This window comes from Malaclemys terrapin, chromosome 6, assembly GCF_027887155.1.
Source record: "Malaclemys terrapin pileata isolate rMalTer1 chromosome 6, rMalTer1.hap1, whole genome shotgun sequence".
NCBI classification, from domain to species: Eukaryota; Metazoa; Chordata; order Testudines; family Emydidae; genus Malaclemys; species Malaclemys terrapin.
In genome coordinates this window covers 73,065,137-73,083,425 of record NC_071510.1, presented here as the reverse complement: position 1 = coordinate 73,083,425, position 18,289 = coordinate 73,065,137, and the positions used below count along the sequence as shown (strand labels likewise).

General features: G+C 40.7%; 1 protein-coding gene across 1 annotated transcript in view; it reads right to left on the bottom strand.

The window, feature by feature from the left end:
- Positions 1-15,530, bottom strand: part of RIOK2 (RIO kinase 2) — a 35,714-nt gene extending 20,184 nt beyond the window's left edge. Inside the window, exons 1-4 of the mRNA XM_054032401.1 lie at positions 15,361-15,530; positions 13,811-13,949; positions 11,691-11,807; positions 9,919-10,094 (exon numbers count right to left, since the gene is read on the bottom strand). Coding sequence (XP_053888376.1) covers positions 9,919-10,094; positions 11,691-11,807; positions 13,811-13,949; positions 15,361-15,426 — 498 coding nt within the window. The 5' untranslated portion in view covers positions 15,427-15,530. The remainder of the gene's footprint in view (positions 1-9,918; positions 10,095-11,690; positions 11,808-13,810; positions 13,950-15,360) is intronic.
- Positions 15,531-18,289: the final 2,759 nt, after the last annotated feature.

The window sequence follows — 18,289 nt, the reverse complement described above, 5'->3', positions numbered from 1 at the left end:
GTATTCCTATTGATGTACAGCACCTAGCACATTTTGGGCAGCACCACAATACAACTTATAACAAAAAGATTAATGTGTCCCATAAACTAGACAAATATTTTGACATATCAAGTAATTGAGTAAAAAGAATTATAGATCATAAGGCCACAAGGGACCACTGTAATCATCTAGTTTGACCATCTGTATAAACACAGGCTATAGGACTTCCATGAATTAATTCCTGTTTGAACTAGGGCATCTCTTTCTGAAAACATACATTCTTGATTTTAAAATTTCCAGTGAGGGAGAATCCACCAAAACCCTTGGTGAATTATTGCAATGGATAATTAGTCTCATCATTAAAAATTTGTGCATTATTTCCAGTCTGAATTTGTGCATTAATTCCAGCCATTGGATCATGTTGTACCTTTCTCTGCTAGACTGCAGACCCCACAAACAAATATTTGTTCCCTATCTAGATACTAATAGACTAATCAAGTCACCCCTTAACCATCTCTTTGTTAGACTCAAAGAGCTCAATATATTTAGCTTATCACTATAAGATATACTTTCCAATCCTTTAATTGTTCTGATGGCTGTTCTCTGAACCCTCCTCCAATTACTCAACATTTTTCTTGAATAGAATACTATTTATTTAAATGTTTTAAATACATTTTCAACTATACTGGTTGCAATTACAATACAGAATACAAAGTGGACAGTGCACACTTTATTTTGAATAACAAATATTTGCACTGTAAAAAATAAATAGTATTTTTCAATTCACCTAATACAAGTACTGTAGTGCAATCTTTTCATCATGAAAGTTGAACTTGCAATGTAGAATTATGTACAAAAGAACCTGCATTCAAAAATAAAACAATGTACAACTTTAGAGCCTACAAGTCCAATCAGTCCTACTTCTTGTTCAGCCAATCGCTCAGACAAACAAGTTTGTTTACATTTGCAGAAAATAATGCTCCTGCTTCCCGTTTACAGTGTCACCTGAAAGTGAGAACAGTTGCTTGCATGGCACTGTTGTAGCTGCATCACAAGTTATTTACATGCCAGATGTACTAAAGATTCATATGTCCCTTTATGCTTAACCACCATTCCAGAGGACATGTGTCCATGCTGATGACGGGTTCTGCTCGATAACGATCCAAATCAGTGCAGACCAACACATGTTCATTTTCATCATTTAAGTCAGATGCCACCAGCAGAAGGCTGATTTTATTTTTTGATGGTTTGGGTTCTGCAGTTTCTGCATCAGAATGTTGATCCTTTAAGACTTCTGAAAGCATGCTCCACACCTCGCCTCTCTCAGATTTTGGAAGGCACTTCAGATTCTTAAACCTGGTGTCGAGTCCTGTAGCTAGCTTTAGAAAATTCACATTGGTATCTTCTTTACATTTTGTCAGATCTGCAGCGAAAGCGTTCTTAAAACGGACAACTTGTGTTGGTTCATCATCAGAGACTACTAGAACATGAAATATATGGCAGAATGCGGGTAAAACAGAGCAGGAGATGTACAGTTCTCCCCCAAGGAGTTCACTCACAAATTTAATTAACACTTTTTTTAAAACAAGCGTCATCAGCATGGAAGCATGTCCTCTGGAATGATGGCCGAAGCATGAGGAGGCGTATCAATCTTTAGTGCATCAGGCATGTAAATATCTTGTGACACCAGCTACAACAGTGCCATGCGAACGCCTGTTCTCACTTTCAGCTGACGTAATTAAGGAGTGGGCAGCGTTATCTCCCGTAAATGTAAACAAACTTGTTTCTCTTAGCGGTTGGCTGACAAAGAAGTAGGACTGACTGGACTTCTAGGCTCTAAAGTTTTACATTGTTTTGCTTTTGAGTGCAGTTATAAATGTAGTTTTTTTGTTACATAAAGATGTTGCACTACAGTACTTGCATGAGGTGAATTGAAAAATACTATTTCTTTTGTTGATCATTTTTACAGTGCAAATATTTATAATAAAAATTATAAAGTGAGCACTGTACACTTTGTATTCTGTGTTGTAACTGAATTAGATATATTTGAAAATGCAGAAAAACATCCAAAAATATTTAATAACTTTCAATTGGTATTCTATTGTTTAATAGTGCAATTAATCGTGATTAATCTTTTAAATTGCAATTATTTTTTTGAGTTAATCATGTGCGTTAACTGTGATTAATCGACAGCCCTATTCTCGAATTGTTAACAACAGAACTGGATACAGTATTCCAGCAGTGAGGGCACCATTCCCAAATATAGAGGTAATATAGTCTCCCTACTTCTACTCAATATTCCCAGGATTAAATTAGCCCTTTTGGCCACAGTATTGCACCCAGAGCTCATGTTCAGCTGATTATTCACTATGATCCCCGAGCCCTTTCCAGATTTATTGTTTCCCAGAAGACCCCCATCCTGTAACACACTCACTCTCTCTCTCTCTCTCTCTCTCTCACACATACATATATATATATATATATTATATGACTTGGTATTTAGCCGTATTGAAACATATATTCTAATTTACCAAGTGATCCAGATCACTCTGTATCAGTAACCTTTTCTTTCCATTATTTATCACTCCCGCAATCTTTGTGTCATCTGAAAACTTCATCAGTGATGATTTTATGTTTTATCCCAGATCATTGATAAAAATGTCAAATAGCATAAGGCAAAAAGATACGATAGCCGAATTTTCATTATAAAGACCAGAGACTGGGATACTGCTGTATGATGACTGAAATGGAAAAGTTCAGATTCCAGATCTGAAATTCTGTACATATACTATCACCTTGTTTATAGTTCCACTGTCCTGGGTCTGGAGAAAACTGGAGATGTAACAAGGAGAACAGAATGGAATCAGATCTGGTCTGGTGGCCCAGACAAACAGCAGCAGATAACGGGGGGATGCTGTTTCAAGAACTAAACAAATCCCACATTTTAAGTTTTTGCCAATTCCATTCTGTCTGGCTAATCTAATTCCTTCTGCATTTCCATAAATACAAAAGTTCACTGTCCTGAATAATTAAGCTTCATCATAACTACATTATAGACAAATGGGGGAAGATCATAACTGTGGCAATACTGTTAGCCTTTTTAGATACAAACTCAATTGATGCACACAACTCCATCACAAGTTCATTTTTTATCCCTATATATTCTGTTACCTACAATGGATTCAGCCAATGAGATTTCACTATCAGATAGTTCACAGTAATATTAAAATAAATAATTTAAGATGGATTTATTTTTAAATCTCCATATTTCTTCCTCTACTGGGCACGAACTGAAACCTCTGCAGACTTTGCACCAGTACATTCTAAATGTGTATGTGGGCGGGGAGGTACGGTACATGGGAGGAAAGGGAAACCAGCAAGAGATCTGGGTTTGGGGTTTTTGGTTAAATTAGGAAAATTAAAGTTTCAGAGAAAAAAAAAAAAAAACAGCAAAATCGTTAGGGAATCTAATGCCCAATTCTATCTATATTTCTGTGAACATTTACTGCTGGTGGAATTCTGAACCACTGCACATGTGCAGAATTCATATGTCCCACAGAATTTTGTCCCCCCCGCCTCCCCGAAAATATATTCTGCCCAAGAACTGCTGCAGTTCCGCCTTTCACCCACCAGAGGTCACTGTGGCATCCAACAGCATGAATGTAGCAGGCTGTTCTGGTGGTCAAAAGCACTTTTTTCTTTTTAAATGGAATCAAGTACAGTACTTGATAAATTATTATTTAAAGTCTTATTTATTTAAAGTAATTTTTGCTGCTACTTAAAAATTAGAGTTTTGACTTCCTGAAATTAAGTGCATCAAAGCCTTCCAAACCAGTTCATAACTACAAATGCATCTAATTTGGAGGAAACTTATTAATTCAATTTATTTTCCAGGTGCTTACAGCATCCACAAAGCATTTATCTAAAAGTTTGCAATGTAATGTTGCTGAACAGCTGCACAGAAAAAAAATATCCTGGTAGTTAATCAGTTTTCTAATACTATCACTTAAGTTTTGGAATTTATCTGTATTCTTTAAAGCATTTGACAAAAACATGGAATTCAGACTAAGCAGAAATATATATTGGTGGACTAAAGTCCTGGTTACTGAATAGTGCATATCATTTCATCTGAAGACACCAGTGCTTCAATTGAGAATGAAAGAGTGCACTTATGGGAACAGCAACGGCTGAAAATCCAGGCAAAAACCAGGTAAGAGTAGTTTCCGGTAGTACACCTGCCCAAGTGTCTGCTAATAACTGGGGATTTACAGTAACACACCCTACCCAGATATAACGCGGACCTCGGGAGCCAAAAAAAAAAAAAAAAATCTCACTGCCTTATAGGTGAGACTGCGTTATATCCGGTTCGGTCCAGTACGCCATGTCGGACTGGACCGGCTTCCCCAGCCAGGCTTGGGCAGTGATTTAAAGGGCCCCGTGCTCCAGCCGCTGCGGGGAGCCCCGGGCCCTTTAAATCACCACCTGAGCCTGGCTGCCAGAGCTCCGGTGGGGATTTAAAGGGCCCGGGGCTCCAGCTTCTGTGGCGAGCCCCGGGCCCTTTAAATCACCACCGGAGCTCTGGCGGTGGGCTCGGGTGGGGATTTAAAGGGCCTGGGGCTCCCTGCAGCGGCCAGAGCCTCTGGCCCTTTAAATCCCCGCCCGAGCCCAGCTGCCGGAGCCCTGGGGCAGCCGGGCTCAGGCAGTGATTTAAAGGGCCCGGGGCGCCACATGAATTCGGATACAATGCGGTAAAGCAGCGGGGCTGGGGAGGTGCTTTAAAGGGCCCGGGGCTCCCCGCTGCTTTACTGCGTTGTATCCGAATTCGTGATCTATCGGGTCGCGTTCTATCGGGGTAGAGGGGTGTGTGTGTGTGTATATTTATTTATTTTAAACAAACCTACACAAAGAATAAATTGACTATACAGAAGAAATAGTAAACTGGCTACATACAAAATGCTGTCAAGTACTCAAAAGTAAAAAGCCTGATTTCGCGCCCCCCGTGCAATAATCTTGCAAGGCCCCAGGCGTCTAGAACTCAGGCCTACAGAACTCCCAGGCAGCTGACATCTCCAGGCTGCCACACAACAGCAGCTGGAACCAACTTGCACTCCACTTCCCATGACCCACTGTGGACACAGACCAGTTCCAACTCAAGGGTTAGAAAGACAGCAGCCCCATGGCTCCTGATTGACTGCCTATCCTATATAAACCCAAGGGGCATTCCAGAAAGTGTCCAGGCAACAGCGTGGATCTTCTGTAGTTGCCACGACCATTCCAGCTCTTTGCTCCTGAATTCTTGGCTTGACCTCGGCTTGATTTGGACTTCAGATTCTGACCTTTGGTATTAACCCTGGCCTGGATCTGACTACGAACTCCATGGCTACTCCTAGCTTCAGGTTTGCCCATGCTCTGACCTTTGACCCTGACTGCCCTTGTTAGACTCTTGACTATCTGAGGTTAAGTTTGCAAAAATAGCAATTAAAAATTTTCTGCAAGAAATGTGATTCAGCTCAGCTGAGTGACCAACAACAAACTCAGAGCACTGTTTCTTTGATCACAAACTCATTTATAAACCCAACCAAAAATGCAGAGATCTGATGTTTAGAACTAACTAACTTAAATGATTGTATCTTTAAGCACTGCTGGACAAATTCCAGTGTATTTTGAGAACATATTAAAATATACTGTTATTGCTGCATTCTTGCCTTCAGATGCAGTTAAGTTTTATAACACAGAATTCTGTCATCTCACTAATCAAATTCCCCTTGTTGAGAGCCATCCTGCTTACTATTCACATTGGAGAAACAATACACAAAAAAGAAATATAACTATTATTCCTTCATTGGTTTTAAGGCCTACTCTCAAGTGACTAAGTGCTTTTCTTTCAATTAGACAAGAAAAAACATCACAATAATCAAATAAATCTGTCAGAGTACAGTACAAAGATTCTACTGTATATTCAATTTAATTCCAACAGTCATTAAATTCTAGAAAATTGCACTCAAGCTATAAACTGCAGCAACTTAGACAGAGGACATAACATTAATGGGATATTGCTACATTCAAATAGGAAATGAAAATAAAGGCAAGGGACTATATAAACAGACACCAAATGACTGCAGAGTTGTGCTGGGACTCAGCAGTTGGGGAGTGGGGGGAAGAGGGGAACGGGAATTCCCTAGCTGCTGGAGATGAAGATGAAGACAAGTCTCCCCACTTTCAGCACAAGGCTAAGACCCATCTGTGTTTGGGTCTTTTCCCTAACAATGGAGTTACAGAATTGGTCGCCTGGAAGATAAAGACCAAAATAATCCTATTAGGCATTATGGATGTAAAATATTAAATGGTTAAACAGTTAACCGATATGTATTGGTCTTACCATTAATATATTGCAGGTGAAGTTTAAAACAGATTGGTAAAATAATTTCATGACATTGTAGACTGTTCTGAGCACAATCAGCTAAGTAGCAAAGTCTCCAGCACTGTATAATTACTCTGCACCCACCAGGAAGCTGTCCCTCCGCTCCCGCCCCTGCGCAGTGCTGTTGTGGTGCAGTCTGGTCTCCCGGTCCAGATGTGCGGTGTATGCCGGTCTCTCGGCAGTCAGAGCGGAGTCGGTGGCCATGCGAGCAATTTCTACCTGTGCTACTATGTGGGGCACAAGGAGAAATTTGGCCACGAGTTCCTGGAGTTTGACTTCCGTCCGGATGGTGAGGCCTGAGGGGGAGCTTCGTTGCTTGTCAGAAGCAGAACTGGGTATATAACATTTTTATTTGTAAGCTGAAAGGTCCACTAGTGGATTCAGACTCTGAGCTGGGCAGGGGGGCAAAGCTTAATGGTGAAGGGCGTGAGGATGGCACATGGTTGCAGGGCTCATAGGGGCAAACATACTGGGAGGCCTATGGGACAGGAGGGGCTGGCATGCAGTGGCTATTATGTGAAATGTACAAGAGAAGGGCAAGATGTGCGTACGGACCTGAAGGGTAATCCCCCAAGCCAGGGGTAGATTGTGAACTTGTTAACGATTAAACGGTTAATCGATATAATTTTAATAGCTTAAATGGGTATTTTTTAAAATGGTATTTACATCCCTATTAGGCATAGTGGCTAAAACAAAGGCGTAATTAGAGATTGTGTCTTCTTTCAGGGCAAAATAGGAGGGGATTTATATGGTGCCTGTACCCTACAGCAATGGACAGAGAGAGATTATAAACTAGCACAATGCTGCACTGTAGCAGGACAAATTTCCATTAGATCATTCCTCTCCCACCCTCTTCAAAAACCCCCCTCAATTTTTGGGTCTATACTACCGTACTGTGTCCCTTTAATGGGAATCACATCACTAAAACGCCATTGAACACTGAAAATTTAGAGAGAATATCATATAGTTAACACCAGAGATTCTATCTAAAGAGGATGTTAAAACAAATCTTGCATCATGCCAAAACAGAAAATATTGTGAGTGAAGCCTCTTCCAGAGTAAATATTTTGTCTATCCACTACGTATCCAAATGACTTATTTTGTGTCAAACATGTTTTATAGGAGTAAACATGTCCACCAACACACTTTTAGGATACTGCCCATTTTACTCTGCATGGACAAATGACCTAAGATTTCTAAATACATTTAAATTATATACATATTATAAACAAATTATAACAAGAGTAATAAATGAACAATCTCCCTTTATTTCAGCCTCAACTATACACAAAGTTATTTTTGCTCAAATGAAAAGCATATATTAATAAAACTGGCCTTGATAAGTAGTTTACATATTTAAACTACATAATAGCTACATTCCGTGAGTTTTCATGTTAATATTCATAACCTAGTGTACATCTAGTACTTTGAAGCTGGATTTCAGGGAGTAAGGTTGTGGGTCACTCATTTCTCAAAACTAATAATTAAATCGGAAAGTTTAAAGTCTGGAGAGGGACAGCTAACAGAATCTCTCTTATGTGAGTTAGACACATAGTAACTCAGGGACACAGATGTGTTTCAAATAAGAGGTTTTCTTAGGTTGGAATTTGTTTTTAAACTTCTACAGGCACCCTAATTAATGCTCCTAAATTATGTTCTCTCTTCCTTACATAGAAAAGCCAAACTAAGTGACAGGACTGAAGCTTAGGCCTTGGCTACACTTGCGAGTTACAGAGCAATAAAGCAGCCCCGGGCGCCCTAGCTTGCTCCTCGTCCACACTGGCAAGGCACGTAGAGCGCTCTGACTCCGCAGCTACAGTGCTGCTGGTACTTCATCTTGACGAGTGGAATAATGTTTGCTGCACCCCCGCTGGAGTGCCGTGGCGCCAGTGTGAACGAGGTGTTGCGTTACTGCGCTGTGATCAGCCTCCGGAAACGTCCCATAATCCCCTTAAGTCAAGTGGCCACTCTTGTCATTGTTGTGAAATCGGCTGCAGGAATGCGAAAATGCTGTTTCAAAGCTCCGTTTCGGAAAAGCTGGCTGCTTATCAGCTCCAAGATACAGCAAACATTTACTGTTTGCTATGAGTGAGAGAGGGGCAGGGGGTCTAAACTTACAAGACAGCATGCTGACACACTCAGCACCCCAAAAACCCACTCTCTCTCCCCCCACATACACACAACACACTCCCTGTCACACTCCACTCCACCTCCCTCCCCCATTTGAAAAGCACATTGCAGTCACTTGCGTGCTGGGATAGCTGCCCATAATGCACCACTCCCAATGCAGCAAATGTGGCCACACCAGTGCGCTTGAAGCTGTCAGTGTGGACAGACTGCAGCATTTTCCCTACTGCGCTCTACGAAGGCAGGTTTAACTCACAGCACTCTACATCTGCAAGTGTAGTCATGCCCTTTGTCTGTAAATTTTCTGAATTTCACAACTTTTCCCTGTATATTAGCTTTTAGAACAACATGGCTACGTAGGAAGATATTTCTTTGCATTTCTAAAACATGCTCAAAGATTAATATAAATGGAAGTAGCTGGCTTACCACCACATTAAGGTATTATGTCAAGGATTCTCAAATGGGGGTCGGGACCCCCCAGGGGGTCACAAGGTTATTACATGTGGGGGTCGCGAGGTGTCAGCCTCCACCCCAACCCCGCTTTGCCTCCAGCATTTATAATGATGTTAAATATATAAAAAAGTGTTTTTAATTTATAAGGGGAGGGGGTCCGCATGCAGAGGATTGCTATGTGAAAGGGGTCGCCAGTACAAAAGTTTGAGAACCACTATATTATGTGATAAATGACATGTAAAGTTGCACTACGGTTAAAGAGAATTTTATGTATAAAAGAAATTATGAGCTCCATATTAAATTTTTATGTTTCAGAAGCCAGACTATTTTGCTATAGCTTCACTCCCACTGTCAAATCTTGTATATAAAAAGTAGTACACATTAGGGATTCCATGTATAATACACATCCTGCAACTTTAAATCTGGGGTTAGAAACATATATGCAAATCCTGTTTATATTGCAAATGTGAATTACATAAGAGGGGATCTGAAAAGCACCTTTCATCATCACCATTTCCACTGTATTACAGCACTGATGACTAATGCTACGAGTCTTTCCAGGAGGTCACGGATTCTGTGACTCTCCAGGACCTACACGACTTCTGCAGCCATGGGTGTGGCTGACCCCAGGGCCTCCTGAGCAGCTGAGGCGGCCCCAGGGCCGGCCACACCGGCTGCTGCTAGGGCCGCCCCCTGGAGCAGCAAAGGTGTGCCACCCCCCGCCCCAGAGCAGCAGCTGTGGGAGACCCCGCCCGAGCACCCAAGTTTTAGCCAGAGGTATTTATATAGCACAAGTCATAGACAGGTAAGAGGCTGTGACTTTTTGTTTATTGCCTGTGACCTCTCCATGACTTTTACTAAAAATACCCATGACTAAATCGTAGCCTTACCAATGACACATTTTGGACATGAACAGTTACATTTATAATTTAAAATACCTTCATGTAGGCAAATTCTTTCATGGCAGCCAGGCGGGACAAATAAAGCCACGACATTTTATGTCTGTGCTTATGGTAGTCACGTTTGTTTTTTAGATTACGAAAGGAGGTTCTCCCAAGCCTATGCAGCTTTAATGCAAGCTGTTGCTCCTCTTCATTTGCAACAATATAAATATCTGTAAAACATAAGAAATAATTACATTTATCTGAGAGAATGTGCCAAACAGACTAAACATTTGTGAAAAGTGACTAACTTTCCATGCCACTTTTTGTTCAATTACTACTTATACTATTGCAAAAAGCAAACATATTGCAGCAGAAGCAGCAGCAAAATTACCAGTGACAGCATACCACCTGTATACTTGAAAAATGAATGTTCTATTAGTCCTAAAGTTCCTCGAAAAGCTCTCTAATTCATTAGTTTTTATTTTGGTATGACCTGTGACAACTGTCAGTGTGATAATCAGCAGTTGACACTACTGTGTTTCTGCTTCTTACTCCCAAGCTTTGTAACCAGTCCTTCTTGACATAACAAAACACTGGCACAATACAACAGCTCCAGATGAAGGAATAAATTACAGTGGCCAAGGAACTTCCTGAGGTCTGTCTTCAACAAGGAAGTTAGGCATTTGTGTACATGCCCCAAAGTGCTCCTAATGTAGCACAAACGTTTCCAGTGCTGTTGGGAACATACCTCCTGGGAACAAGTTTCAATAATGCTTCTAGTTGCTCTGATTCACAATGCACCAGTGCAGCAGAAAAACCAGATACTGCACCTACAAAGATGTACTTGGTCCTTACAAGTCAGTCCTGCAATGCTCTTCCTCATCCTTCAGTGACAGTTCTATGCTAAGTCATCTAACAATACACCTCACAACCTCACTGCATTCCATCAAGGCTGAGCGCAACCAAGGTAGTACTTTGCTAATTTACTGTGCCGTAGTATCCCATCTCAGCTGAGAAGTGCTGAAGCTGTCCTATTTACTCAAAATAGGGAGCTAAGTTTGAAGACACTGAATTGTTTGCAAATGTTTGCATGCTTAGATCTAATATTGGTCCTTAGTATAGAAGGAATTCTGAAAAACAGATATCCTAGTCACGTGCAATTTTTCTTTATTAATACATAACAAAAGATTAGAAAGAACACAATATAGAAGCATCATTTATCAAAATGAAGGGTGAAATCATGGCTCCACTGAAGTCAAAGGCAAAATTCCCATTGATTTAATGTGTTCAGAATTTCACCTATTTCTCAAAGTTCTTCACAAGATCTTTAAACAAACAGTTCAAATAAATAAAAATTTACCAAAAGTAATACAAATGCCATCTAACTATCATTTCAAAATGATTAATCAAATATTAGGAAGAGTGGCTAAAGTGAAGGGAAAAGAACAGGAGTACTTGTGGCACCTTAGAGACTTACAAATTTATTAGAGCATAAGCTTTTGTGGACTACAGCCCACTTCTTCGGATGCATACCGAAGAAGTGGGCTGTAGTCCATGAAAGCTTATGCTCTAATAAATCTGTTAGTCTCTAAGGTGCCACAGGTACTCCTGTTCTTTTTGCCGATACAGACTAACACGGCTGCTACTCTGAAACCTGATTTTGCGGATGGCATTGTATGGCATTTCAAACAGAATGACAATGTAGTTCAAGTTTCTGATAAATTAGTGAACTATTTAGCCATATGCAACTTTACTGGATTACTTGTGACAAGTCCAACATTCAATATAATAGCTATATTTGTTTAAAAAAATATTTTTAAAATTACCTGATTCTTTGCCAACACCCATCTGGTTTCCAACAGAGTTGACAACTTGTCGAGATGATAGAGTTTTCAAGGCAAGGTAATCATACCCTCCGTTAGTTAATCGGTAGCCCTGGACAGCTGAAAAGTATAAGAGAAAATTCTGTGAAATGTTATGCACACATCACCATTAGAATCTTTCTTTTTTAAGCCATCTTTTGGTAGTGTGTGAAAAGCCTCAACTTTAACTGCTCCACTCTAGTCAAGTAAAATTTCCTAAAATGTTCACTCTGAGATGCCAGCTAAATGAAACCAATGGAAAACAATGCATTCACATGAAGATATTGGGGTGGCTGAAGGGAAGGAAGCAAAAATGGTGAGAAAGAAAAAAGGGAATGGAAGGTGATAACTAAAGAGAGGGTGACAGTAAAGAATACAGGGTCAAGGATTCCAGGACTTTCTTACACATAATGAAGTGATGGCAAATTTTATGTTTTTGTAGTTTGAATAGGGGATGTCAAGAAAGAAAAAAAATGCTTTGTTAATTGCTTACATAACCGTTATTCTCTAAGAGAATTATGGATTTACAATATATAAGAGAATGAGATAACTGCTACAAGAGACAGGATTTCCTTTGAACCTGGATAAACATTTGCTGATTGTATTGTTAAAAATACTCAGTGTTTAATGTTTTATGTGCTAATTTAATGTTTTAGCAAATATAAAAAAAAAATTATATATATCTATATACATCTTCACATTTTTGATAGCTTTGCACTATACAAACACAAGTACGGAAAGTCTAACAGCAAGATAGGAACATATACAGAGGGTTTGTTATTGTCACTAAAAATCAAAGATTGGTTGCTCCAGAGAACAGAACTTATGGAAAGATCAATCAGTACTTATGTAACCCACATAACTTGGTGAAATTGTTGGCAGAATGGAATCTTGTTATAGTGATGCAGTCAAATTACTTCACCAGATCTCTGTTAAGGTTTTTAAAAAGACTATGAATGCTAATTTTTCCAAAAGGAACATACTCTAGTATTTCCACATCCACTCTTTTTTGACAAATTAATTTTGAATTTCTTTCCAAAAAAATCTAAAGATTCAGAATTCTATTTGTCAAAACCAAAAGCTCTCTCAGATACATCAAGCATTACAAATAATCATCACACATGTCAATACATTTCATTCTTATTATGGTAGGTCCTACTCCTACAAGACTTACACATTTGCTTAAATTTATGCATTCTAAATTACACTACTTAAATTGAGGGGTCTACTGGTAGTGTGTAAAGATAAGCATGTGCATATTTTTTTTGCAGGATTAGGACATTACTGTTCTGTATATATTTAGTACTCTGAATTTTCTGAATAATATTAGTATTATGCAGACATTTTAGCAGACTCATCATAAAATTGTGCTGAGATTTGCACTTAAATTAGATTGAAATCTGACATTATACATCCTGTAGACTGAATTAACGTCTGGTCTATATTTAAAAGTTTTACCTATGTAACACTTTCTGTTAGGAATCTGATTTTTTTTACCAGAATAGTTATACTGGTAAAAGCTCTAGTTTGGACGCATTTATGCTGGTATAAAGAAAACATACCAGTATAATACCAATATAGTTAAAACCGTATAATCTCCTTTGTGCAGATACACTTCTATCAGTATAATTAAAAAGTCTACAACTTTTCAGTGTAGACAAGACTTCACTCTCCTCCTATGGCAAAATCTCTCTTAACCATGATTGGCTGTCCCCAGACCAGGGGTTCTCAAACTTCATTGTCACCACACTGACAACAAAAATTACTATATTACCCAAGGAGGGGGGACCAAAGCCTGAGCCCGGCCAATCCCTGCCACCCTGGGGTTTTGCATTTCAGTGTAATTGTGAAGAAATAAATGTGTGCACCTTGGATGACTATGCTAGAATGGACAGAGATTATTGTGGAATTGCACAGTCTGAGCACGTTTGGGCATTATGTTTAGGTAACAAGGCATTTGAACAGATACAAATGTTGTCTTCACTGATAATTTCTCTGATTTTTAACGATTGCATTGACAGGAAATGCACTTGAGCAACTTTAACTCAAAGCGAACTATGATTTTCATGGGGATTCATACTCACTTTTAGTTCGTTCATAAGCTAGGAGTTTGTGTTTCACTAACTCTCTCAGAATTTTGTTACATCCTCCATGTTTCAGGCTGGCTATGGAGGCAATCAAGCTAGCAGGGACTATTTCATGATTCTTCATACCCATCTCCACCTGAAATAATAAATGAAAGACATAAATGAACCCTCCAAATAGTAGTAGTTGATGAAATAGTAGTTCCCTACATCAAGCCTAAACTTACTTTCCATACATACATTGACATAAACATATTGTACTGCACAAAGTTTCTTTAATTTAACTCAGCCTTTAAATTTGTTCGCTTGACTAGCAGTATTGACAGAGTTGTTTGAAAAGAAAATCTATAATGCAAATGGAGAATCTCTTGTTTAGGGAATGTAACATAAGGCCTCTAACATATGTAAGGCTTGAGAAGTTTAACAGAAACCTACTGTCCTAGACAGAAAACAAACTATGAACTAGAGGCCCATATGAGGGATGTATAGATAGAGGGCAGGACAAAAGGAGCACTGGATTTCCCAGTAGGATAATCCCTATGGGATCATGACCTAAATTCTAAACCTTTCTGTTGCTTACTTGGGACAGCAAATAAAATGTTAAATGCCAGGCTTCTTGTAAGCTTCAATGTCCTGCTCCTGTTGGGAAATCAGAGCAGTAGTCAAGAGTCACCTTGAAGCTACAGAACCTACGGATCAGAGAAATTGCTTTATTTCTCACACACTACAATGATAGGTGCAATAGAAGGATTCAGATAGATAGATCGGTCTATGTTACATTTTTTGGAAGTTTTCCCGGTAACAATGGTAAAAGTGCCAGAGTAGATAAGGCATAGGTGGCCACTGGCATTTTAAGCACATGTGTAGTAGGCCCGCTCTAAGAAGGATTAGATGATGCAGTGGTTAGAGAATCAGTGGCCACCAGGAGCCATGTCTACTTTAACATGCCCACTATTACTATCACAGGTAGAGCTGAAATGATGGGAAATTTTTATGGGGAAAAAGCCTAATGTTGACACCCTCATACTTCAGTAAATGACTGGAAATCCAGCTCTGCTTAACCAGGTAATGAGTGCCTTTCATCGGAAACGATTCCGATGCCTTTAAGTTGCTTCAAAGACCTAAACACAGCTGCACTTAGGACAGAACATAGCAGCTGCAGCAGCAACACCACACAACAATGTACATCAGGATATTAACAGTGTGGACCAACCAAAACCTTTACATTCCTGTCTGACACAGCCGGGGGGATCCAATTAGCAGCAAGTAGTTACAAAGCTTGAATTTAACACCCCCGAACTCACTGGTCGCCAGCGGAGACGTCTGAGCAGAACCAGGGCACCTCACTCCCCTGTCACCGAGCAGTGACTAGCTGCACACTCTGAATTCCCATTGTTACCGATAGCACCAGCCCCACCTCCTGCAGAGGCCCGGCCTGCCCGCCAAACACCGACCCTGCCCGACCTCGGGAGCGCGGACAGACAGATGAACGCAGCCAGCTTGGCTATTCCCTGCCGCGTTCCCTCTCCCGCTGTCCCGCGCTTGCTTACCGCCGTCAGGACTCTGAAGTGGTCGCGGGACAGGTAGCGGAGCATCACCACGTTCAGCCGGCCCATGGTCTCGGCCTGCTCCCCCCGTGCCACCCTACAGACGAGTGGTACTTGCCGGGGCCACAAGGAGCCGAGTCCCGGAAGCCCGTGTCCCAGTTCTGCTGCAGTCCGCGTGCGCAACCACCGGGAAACGCAGAAGGTGGCGTTACTTCCGTCAAGCTGTGCCGGTCAGGCCCTAGCAGCTGCATAAACATTTATATTCCTGATCGGATATACGTCCGCGTAACCTCGCGACAGATCCATTGTAGAATACCCGTTCTCTAGGGTTGCTTTCGTAGGGCCAGGCTGAATTAACTGACTACCCTTTTCGCTCTAGGTTGTTTTACCATGAGCCATATATGTATCTGCCAGGATCGGCTGCCTAGGAGAAGCGTCCTTCTGCGAGACATAGAGCAGTAACTCGTTTCCCGAAGCAGAGGCTGTATCCCAGCGCCTGACCACTGCACGGGCAATGAGCTCCAGGGGCCGCTGCCGCGGGTAACTTACAAAGTTACACCCCCAACTGACGACCAAAGTGGCAATGCCGGCTGCAACTGCGCCTGCGCCACCAGGGTAGTGTGCGCCTACTGCGTCTGAACGTTGGGTTTGGAGGGACAAGTGGGCGGATGCTCAGTGGGCTATCGCGCGTGGGGTGGAGGGTGTGTTATCCGAACCCGTGTCAAATACGTGGTTGCCCTGGAGCAGCGTCCGTCTGCACCGCGCCTGGCCCTTCTAGGGTTGCCAGAAACTATCTCAGCTCAAGATTGCTGAGGTAGTGATGCCAACAAACTCCCCGTTTGCAGTTGCTTTCCCTGCGTGGGCTTACATGTGACTTGCATCCATAAAACCATCAACAAAAGTGCTTTTAACTTAAACTTTACTTATACGTTATAAAAGTTATTAGTGTGTCTTGGGTCGTTATACCATTTGTATTGATTAAATGAGCCATTTCCCCATCTAGTCAGCCAACAGAGAAGCATCCAGGCAGTCCTGCTCCATAGGACTGATATATCTTGCAGGTGAATTTCTGCAACATTTGCTGTTTTAGTTGAAAGTTCCTACAGTGCTTCCCCCTCCACTGCAAGCCATATTTCACACACAGCAGGCTTTCTAATGACCTTCTTGCAGTTGATTTTTGTTTTGTTTTCATATTAGTTGCAGTACCGAAAGTTCTTTTCGCCATGCCATTTGAAATAAGTAGAGTTAACGTGGTCAGGGCAAGCTGTGCAACATAATCAAATCACCTATCTTCTGCAGCGTCCACACCATCAAACACTTGAAACCAGAAAGATGATTAGTCATCTTTTGTTCCACCTTTTGTTTGCTGAGTTGCACTATTCCTTCTCAGTCTGCTGTATTTCTTGACACGATGTGGCACTGCTGTGCAAGGCCAGTGATTGGGCTTTTTACTTGTAGACAGTGCCTCTTTTGGGTGCAGCGTGTCCAGTTTTTCCAATACAGTAGAACCTCAGAGTTATGAACACCTTGGGAATGGAGGTTGTTCATAACTCTGAAATGTTCATAATTCTGAACAAAACATCGTTCTTTTGAAAGTTTACAGCTGTACATTGACTTAATGCAGCTTTGGAACTTTACTATGTGGAACAAAAATGCTGCTTTTAACTACCTTAATTTAAATTAAACAAGCACAGAAAGTTTTCTTACCTTGTCAAATCTTTTTTTAAAACTTTCCCTTTATTTTTTTAGTAGTTTACATTTAACACAGTACTGTATTTGCTTTTTTGTCTCTGCTGCTGCCTGATTGCATACTTCAGGGTCCAAATGAGCTGTGTGTTCGTAACTCTGAGGTTCTACTGAATTTGAATGTTGGTAGTCGACTCCTCAGTTTGTGAGCCATCTGCACCAGCATAGCCTTGTACTTCTCCTTTACTGTCTGAACAGCTGCTTTGTCTTTCAGAATATAAGCTTAGCAATTGAAATCATAACCCGGTTATATGACAGAAGTGGGCATGATGTATGCTTCATAGTTAAAATGGCCAATTCTGAGGAGGGAATTTTCTTTAGTTGACTCGGATTAACTATACTTTTCAACCCTGACTGACAGTACATCATTAGATCATGAAAAAGCTTGTAGGGACTGCCTGGCTCCAATTGGAACAGTGTTGATTTTGTTAAGGTCACAAAGGGTTGATTTCAAGAAGATTGGATAAAGTTTGTTGTGTCAGCCAACATGTTACTAAGGAGACTTGCTGTGTAACACCATTCTGAGTCCTTTTACAATTGAAAGTGTAAGTTAAGAGCATCTCACTTCTTCCAAATAGTGGAAATGCATTCTCCTTGACTGAGCCACCTAGTTGCTGCTGGTTGAATCATCGTTCTTGGTTCAGGACCTTCTGTAATCTTGTACAATTCCCTGTACAAAAATTTTCTCTTTGAATGATGTGAGAACTGATTATTATGCATAAGGAAATCCAGATCTGATGGTAATACTTCAGTTGATTTGTTTCCAACTAGGTTTAGAAAATGGCAAAAGAATTTTACCAGGATGAGATCATAGAACCACAGGGTTAGAAGGGACCACAAGGGTCATCTAGTCTAACCCCCTGCCAAGATGCAGGATTTATTGCGTCTAAACAATCTAAGACAGATATCTATCCAGCCTCCTTTTGAAAACCTCTAGTGAAGGAGCTTCCATAACCTCCCATAATGTTCCATTGTCCTACTGTTCTACAGTTAGGAAGCTTTCCCTGAGATTTAATCTAAATCTGCTATGTTGTCGTTTTGCTTCTTGTCGTGTGGCACCTTTTCTTTCAGTATCTTGTATACTGAATGGTTGCATCCAGCTATAATGTTGGCATTTTCTACCCCGATGCCAATATACTTTTTCAAGTCCAGGTCATCTTCTTTTAAAGCTTTATGCAAAGACTGC